General features: G+C 35.9%; 2 protein-coding genes across 6 annotated transcripts; one reads left to right on the top strand and one right to left on the bottom strand.

Annotated features, from left to right (window-relative positions):
• Window positions 1-491: 491 nt before the first annotated feature.
• LOC21388185 (calnexin homolog) lies at window positions 492-3,910 on the top strand. 2 transcript variants are annotated; one of them, XM_024175795.1, is made up of 7 exons: window positions 492-560; window positions 707-812; window positions 940-1,009; window positions 1,809-2,938; window positions 3,046-3,117; window positions 3,259-3,375; window positions 3,492-3,910. In XM_024175795.1, exons 2-7 carry the CDS (start codon window positions 717-719, stop codon window positions 3,651-3,653), a joined length of 1,647 nt encoding a protein of 548 aa, XP_024031563.1. In that variant the 5' UTR covers window positions 492-560; window positions 707-716; the 3' UTR covers window positions 3,654-3,910. The 2 variants fall into 2 exon arrangements, with proteins under 2 accessions (XP_024031563.1, XP_010112005.1); XM_010113703.2 differs by having other exon boundaries at window positions 504-535.
• Window positions 3,911-4,458: 548 nt separating this feature from the next.
• LOC21388184 lies at window positions 4,459-5,848 on the bottom strand. 4 transcript variants are annotated; one of them, XM_024175798.1, is made up of 4 exons: window positions 5,611-5,848; window positions 5,367-5,463; window positions 5,131-5,229; window positions 4,459-4,940 (listed from the first exon to the last, which is right to left on the bottom strand). In XM_024175798.1, exons 1-4 carry the CDS (start codon window positions 5,724-5,726, stop codon window positions 4,680-4,682), a joined length of 573 nt encoding a protein of 190 aa, XP_024031566.1. In that variant the 5' UTR covers window positions 5,727-5,848; the 3' UTR covers window positions 4,459-4,679. The 4 variants fall into 4 exon arrangements, with proteins under 4 accessions (XP_024031566.1, XP_024031568.1, XP_024031567.1 ...); XM_024175800.1 differs by having other exon boundaries at window positions 5,131-5,217; window positions 5,611-5,846; XM_024175799.1 differs by having other exon boundaries at window positions 5,367-5,454; window positions 5,611-5,841.
• Window positions 5,849-7,259: the final 1,411 nt, after the last annotated feature.

Genomic DNA, 7,259 nt, shown 5'->3' with positions numbered 1-7,259 from the left:
CTTTTTTTTAACTTTGACAAAACGGATTTTAAACTCTTAAAAATTAGCAATTAAGTTATTTCTGTCAAAATCCGTTAAAATTTATTATTACCAATATACCCTCATATATTGAAACACATGCCTGACAAGCGATGCATTAAATTGAAAACTTAACTTATTTTGATGGAAAAAGCTTAATTGTCAGTTTGAGGATTATTTTTATGAAAATTAAAAAAATAGATCAAAGTATCACCTACTAAAGAATTAAAAAACCGCCGGTGAAAATTACTCATAAAATTATTGTTTTATCCAGGGGTGTAAGACCGTACTTCTGGAAAATATTGGGGCGGTACTAAGATTAAGAACAATTGCGGCACGTGCGGAACTAATGGGCCAAGTAAAAAAAAAAAAAAGAAAAAAGAAGAGAAAAAGAAATGTAGCGTGTGAAGTGGGGAAGAGAATTGAATAGGTTAAAAGAGTGGTATTATTTATATTATTATTAGAAGAGAAGAGGAGGAGAAGACTCGAGAGTGAGAGAGAGTCGCCGCTGTATCAGGTATCGGTGGGAGATCCAAACAAAGGTCTCCAGTCATCTTTTACACTCTTTTCTTTCTCAGATCCCATCCTTTCTTCGGTTCTCTCTCTTCTTTCGATTCCATCTGTTTTTGGATTATGTTTTGTTTTCTTTAATAATCTCTTATCTATCTAATTGAGATTTTCGAATTAGGGTTTTGGCAATGGCTACCAACCAACCGAGGAATATGATGATTCCTCAGCTCTTGTTTCTTCTCATTTCTTGTTTTGCCTTTCAGATCCGTTCTTCTTCCGACGCGGTAATCGCTCTTCCTACTCTTATGTATAATTACTGCCAATCTCACTCATTTCAATTGGATCGATTGATCGCGTTTTTCAATTTTCATTCCTGATAGAATCATTTTCCAACTTTTTTTCCATCCGCAGATTCTGTACGAGTCCTTTGAGGATTCTTTTGAGGGGCGTTGGATCGTCTCTCAGAAGGACGACTACAACGGTCCGTGCTCTCTCTCTCTCTCTCTCTCTCTCTCTCTTCCTTCTCTTCTATTCACTCTATTATTATTGTTATTCTATTATCTTACGTTATATTAGATCTATCTCATTTTATTTCCATTCAATCAGTTTTATATATATCCACATTTCCTAGATTTGGAATGGATTCTCTGTTTCATTCGTAATTAATTAGTTAATTAAGTCATTCATTAATGCCAATAGAGATCTTTTCATTTCTCTTATATCTACTCCAAACTAGTGTTGTTTCTCTGCTTTGTTCAACATATTGTCTTCGATTCTTTGTTTCTCTGCTTGTTTAGTATTTTGCATAAAATATACTTTAATTTTCTCGGAAAGTTCCTCATTGACTTTGTGCTGCGTTTGTTGATCTGAATCTTATGAGATTCAGATTGAATGTCTAATCCACATATTAATTCTCACAAGACTAATACTTTACAATTACATTTCCAAACCAAAGATAAATTTTTGTTACTGGATTTGATGCTATATCTTTGAAAAACACTTTGCTATTCAATTGTTCTTTTATAGGTATACGTATTTTTCTCTTTTTCTTTTTGGGTTCTTGGATGAGCGTTTAAGTAGTCATTTAAACAGTCTGCTTTTCTTATTCTTCTCTCAGGTGATGATACTTTCTTTCACGGAATCGTCTGCATTTTAGATTTGACTAATGTTTTGCTTTGCTTTATAAATCATTGATAATCTGGCAGTTTTGTTTTGTTTTGTTTTTTTCTGAAACTTGAAAACGACCTATAAAAACTAAACATATTTTCTTTCTAATTTAGGTGTATGGAAACACTCAAAGAGTGAAGGACATGATGATTATGGTCTTCTGGTCAGTGAGAAGGCCAGGAAGTATGCGATTGTTAAGGAACTTGATGAGCCTTTGAGTCTTACGGACAAAACAATTGTCCTACAATATGAGGTTCGGCTCCAAAATGGGCTTGAATGTGGCGGTGCATACTTGAAGTACCTCCGACCCCAAGAGGCTGGGTGGAAAGCAAAGGAATTTGACAATGAGTCTCCTTACTCTATAATGTTTGGACCTGACAAATGTGGCTCCACTAATAAGGTCCACTTCATCCTTAAGCACAAGAACCCCAAGAATGGGGAGTATGTAGAGCACCATCTAAAGTTCCCTCCATCAGTTCCCTCTGACAAGCTTACCCATGTATACACTGCGATATTGAGTCCTAATAATGAACTTAGGATTCTAATTGACGGTGAGGAGAAGAAGAAAGCAAATTTTCTTTCATCCGAGGATTTTGAGCCACCACTAATCCCTGCAAAGACAATTTCTGACCCAAATGATAAGAAGCCAGAGGATTGGGATGAGCGAGCCAAAATTCCGGACCCAGATGCTGTCAAGCCAGATGATTGGGATGAGGATGCTCCGATGGAAATTGAAGACGAAGAAGCCGTGAAACCGGAAGGATGGTTGGATGATGAACCTGAGGAAATAGATGATCCCGAGGCAACAAAGCCAGAAGATTGGGATGATGAAGAGGATGGCGAGTGGGAAGCTCCAAAGATTGATAATCCAAAGTGTGAGGCAGCTCCTGGTTGTGGTGAGTGGAAGAGGCCAACCAAGAGGAATCCTGCTTACAAAGGAAAATGGCATGCACCCCTTATTGATAACCCAAATTTCAAGGGCATCTGGAAGCCTAAAGACATTCCAAACCCTGATTATTTTGAGATTGAGAAACCTGATTTTGAGCCTCTTGCTGCTATTGGCATTGAGATCTGGACAATGCAGGATGGTTTATTGTTTGACAATATCCTAATTGCCGATGATGAGAAGGTGGCAGAATCATACAGGCTAACATCATGGAAGCCAAAGTTTGACGTTGAGAAAGAGAAGCAGAAGTCTGAGGAAGCAGCCGACGGTCTTTCAGATGGTCTCTCTGCATTCCAGGTAAGTCCCATATTCTCTTTCCTTTACACGTGCTCTTCTGCCATAGTTTGTTTTTGGCTTTCTTGGTACTTGTTGACCTAAAAACGCATGTGGACCATCAATTGCAGAAGAAAATATTCGACGTGCTCTACAAGATAGCAGATTTGCCTTTCTTGAGCGCATACCAGCCCACAATCATTGTGAGTGGCGGCAATTTTGGACCCCTTTTTTTTTTTATAAAATAATAATATTATTATTATTATTATTTTAGTTTTTAAATTTCTTTCAAATCAAACTTGGAGCAGGGTTTAAATTCTGTAATAATCGATCTTTTCATGCAGGATCTCATTGAAAAGGCAGAAAAACAACCCAACATTACAATCAGTGTCCTTGTGTCCATTGTGGTTATTATCTTGACTGTTCTCTTCAGAATCCTTTTTGGCAGCAAAAAACGAGCGGTATGAAAGTTTGACTCTCATCAAAGTCATGTTTCTCTGCGGTTTTAATCATGTTATGTGATAAACTACTGTGCTGCAGTTTCTAAGCTAACCGTCATTGTCATCATGCTTTGTAGGCCGTGAATAATTCCGAAACAAGTACACCCGCGCCTGCAGAGTCTTCTAAGGATCAAAGCAGTGGCGAAGAGAAGGAAGATGAGAACGAGAAGGAAGATGAGAACGAGAAAGAAGATGCTGCAGCTCCTCCTCGTAGAAGGCCTGTCAGAAGAGACAATTGAATATGAAATAGAATTTGCTGGTTCGGGAATTTTTGAGATAGAACTTCTATTGCTGGATTATTTGAGCCCCGTTTTATTTTCGTAGACAGTTTCCATGAGTATAGACTTGTTAACTCTTTCGATATTGGTCTTTACTTTTGTACTCAGAATGTGTCTTTGTTGGACTAGACTATATGTTAATCTTACATGCATTTGACGCATTCTCCTTATTTTCGGCACTCTATGGAATAAAAATTAGGAACTTGTTTGTTTATTCACATTACTCGTGCTGGGGATTTTTCTTAGGCACTTTTAGTCCTTGAACAACGGGGGCTGTTATGATTCCTTTGAACTTTTTTATATATGGATATAGATATGGATATAGATATACATCTGATTGCTGCCTGAATTCATTGATGACTTTTATAACTGGCATTGCCTTTTTGTGTGCAATATTTCTTCTAAACTAAAACTAAATAGCTACAAAACATCTGGCTAATTTAGTATTTTAGAACATGATTAATGTAGTTAATAAACGCGTCGGTGAAGAATCATTGGAGTTCTCATGGTAATTATATAATGTACTTGATTTTTTTTTTTTTAGCTTTGATAACTTTTGGTGTTTATTAAACAAATATTAGGACCTAGTGGTAGTTTCTGTGCAGTGTGTAGTGTATAAAGATCATCTTTTTGCTAACGCAGCAGAGAATACAGAAATACAGATGGTTGTTTTGTTAGAATGCAAAACGTGTTTGTGCAAGGATTAATATACGATACAGAATCTAGTGTTGTCATCAAGGCAATGGAAATGGAGTAGTGTAGTTCGTATTCATCATTATTTAGCAATGAGAGCTACACACAGCCTAAATAGATTGATTTAACACTGGTAGACTCACCTTAAAAAGCAGATTTCAGTAATATTAAGAAGGGGAAGCGTGTTGAGAGTGTTCCCTTAGAGAGTGACACTAGACATGGAAAAGCGTATAGTATTAGTGTAGATGCAATGCAATGATGCAGAGTTGAAGCAAACATAGGAGGGAGGATCATTCATTTCTGCTTTGTGGAGTTGGGATTAAATTTGTGGGTGACGGTAGTCCCCAAGTGGGAGGCAAACTTGCAGGCTTTTTCGACAACATCAGACAGCCGTGCACGTACACGCTTTGCCGCCTCCTCAGCCGCTCCTATTCCTGATATTGTTTGCTCCACCACCACTCTCCTTTTCTCCTCCCACTCAATCTCTATCTTGCTCAACATTTCAGCCCCTCTTGAAGCTATATGGCGTTTCCCGACAAACCCTTCCTTTTTCTTCTGCAAATTATTACATGTTCAGTAGTGCCTCTTTTACCATTGACAGAGCTATTTATAGCTCAGAGGGGGGATATGTGAGATCTTACAATTTTAATCCGTATACATATATATATATAATTTCAATGTTATGGTTGTCTTATTGTGAAACTTTTGTGGCTGTGTCCGTCCTTTAGAGAAGGAGAAGCTTTACCTCCGTCTGATCTTCATCTGATATAATGGGAATCGGTAAAACCCCAGCTGGCAATACACAAATTGGTTTACCATCAACTATAGCATCCTGCAATGAAAACTACATGATGTGTTTCTCAACCACTCTTAAAATTTAACTTTTTCATTCAATGAATATGGAACTCTTTAACAAGAAGTGGTTTTTTTTTGGATTGAAAGAAGCAAAATATTATTAGTTCATTTTCATGACAGACTTACATTAAGGAGAAGAGCAGTTTGGAAGGCATATGGCTGTCTGAAAGTTACTAAAGCAGACTGCGAACCTCCTAATTTACCTTCAGTCGTGCTGCTATTACTAATATTAATTATTATTTTTGAGCATTAAAGAAACCAAGTACTGATAAATATTATTAGTAATACTGAACCCTCTTTTTTTTTTTTTTATTTAAAGAAAGAAAAAGAAATAGTAGAATGGTTGCAACCAAATGGAAACGGTACCAACCGCGAAATCTGAATGTTGTCAACAGTTCCGCAGTAAGAGAAGAAGTTGGTGACGTCCGCAAGAGTGAGCCGTGGAGAGAGGTTGAGTACCTGAATCTTCAAGCTCAACGTTCCCATTATTGTCTTCTCAGACCACCACCAAAAACTATTTCCCAAGACTATCCTTAAATTAATTTTCTAGCCTTTATTCACTAAGGTTGTGTTTTGACTTTTGAGGCTGCGAATGAGAATGTGGATCTAATCCCCACGATAAAGAATTTCGGAACAACTTTTACAGAGGAGCTCGGATTTAAACAAAAAAAAAAATGTAGGTTGGCATCTTATCTTCTTTCACATAAACTACTTTATTCTCCTGGAAAAAGACATTTTTTTTACTAGCATATGTGTCGAAGATCAACTTTGGCCACTAGATATTAATTTGTGAAGAATACAAATCAGAAGACAGTTGAATGTTGATCATAACAACACAATTTAAATTGACACATATGACACACGATTTAAATTATAATGTTAGATGTTATGAGAAATTTCTTTAGGTATCACGACCAGTTTGTTTTGCTAACACTATTTGATTTGTTTTGTATGATACTCACACACCAAACCACTTGAGACGAGTTGTACATTACTATTTTACTTTCTGAGCTTGCTTAATAAAATCCTGTTTGATTGCAAGGAAAAAAAAAAAAAAAACCTCAAGTGGCAAACACTGCTTGATTTAAATACTACGATTATGGTCAACAACCCGCATGTTTACTTACCAGGAGTGGAGAATGGAAATTAGGAATTAGAATCAACCTCATGTTTACTTTCTCATTTTTATCTTGAAATGAGAGTAAGAATGTGTGGGTCTCACACTAATTTGGGGTTGAAGAATGAGATTGACACTCCCTCCACCCCCCCACCGGATTAGCACTCCCAATCTTAATAATAAATGTGAATTGCGATTTTACCCTTAATTCTACTAACAAATTTGTGAATAGAAAAGTAAAAAGTAAAAAATTGAAAATGCCTTAATTTAATTTCGCGCCTCTTGTATCTCCTTGCGCACTTCCTCTGATATTTTCTTCTCCTCAAAACACAGCATTGCATCAACAGGAACTAAGAGCATCAATAACATAAATCACTATGGTTCTTTTTTATTGAATCGCAAGTTTATTTTTTTATTTTTATTTTTTTTTGTGTTTATTTGTTAAATCTATGATCAAATCATGTTTTGCCCATTGATTGTACAACATTATTTTAAGAATTCGTGGAGATCCAGAACATTATAATTTCTAATTAAAAAAATGTAAGTGTGATTAAAAAACTGATTAGTTATCCTAATATTAAGATAGTTAATATAATATATAATTTTTTTTTTAAGTTTAATACACAAAAATTTACAAAAAAGATAAGTAAGTAAATTTATAGTATTTTATGCAGATTTTAAATGTAAATAAACGGATGAATAAGATTATAACTCATTCTAACTCTAATTTTTGTACACTTCAAATCTTATTAACTCTAATTTATGTTTAGTCCGATACAGATAAATAAACGTGCCATGTGGTGCTCTTATCATGGAATACGCCAAAGAGCTCCGCGAATGAAATTGTGTGAGCCTAGCGAAATTATAGATAACACTAGTGTGACACTCTGATTATGTAAGGG

Source organism: Morus notabilis, unplaced genomic scaffold, assembly GCF_000414095.1.
Source record: "Morus notabilis unplaced genomic scaffold, ASM41409v2 Scaffold344, whole genome shotgun sequence".
Taxonomy (NCBI): Eukaryota; Viridiplantae; Streptophyta; class Magnoliopsida; order Rosales; family Moraceae; genus Morus; species Morus notabilis.
Note: the sequence above shows the minus strand (reverse complement) of the source record. Positions and strands in the feature narration are given on the sequence as shown.

Excerpts from the sequence above, each read along its gene's own strand:
- LOC21388184 (XM_024175798.1), bottom strand. The coding sequence starts at position 5,726 with ATGGGAACGTTGAGCTTGAAGATTCAGGTACTCAACCTCTCTCCACGG. Across the intron at positions 5,464-5,610 it reads GACAACATTCAGATTTCGCG|TAATAGCAGCACGACTGAAG; the intron begins GTTGGTACCGTT and ends AATTAATATTAG. Across the intron at positions 4,941-5,130 it reads CAGATGAAGATCAGACGGAG|AAGAAAAAGGAAGGGTTTGT; the intron begins GTAAAGCTTCTC and ends AATAATTTGCAG.
- LOC21388185 (XM_024175795.1), top strand. The coding sequence starts at position 717 with ATGGCTACCAACCAACCGAGGAATATGATGATTCCTCAGCTCTTGTTT. Across the intron at positions 1,010-1,808 it reads TCAGAAGGACGACTACAACG|GTGTATGGAAACACTCAAAG; the intron begins GTCCGTGCTCTC and ends TTTCTAATTTAG. Across the intron at positions 3,376-3,491 it reads TTGGCAGCAAAAAACGAGCG|GCCGTGAATAATTCCGAAAC; the intron begins GTATGAAAGTTT and ends CATGCTTTGTAG.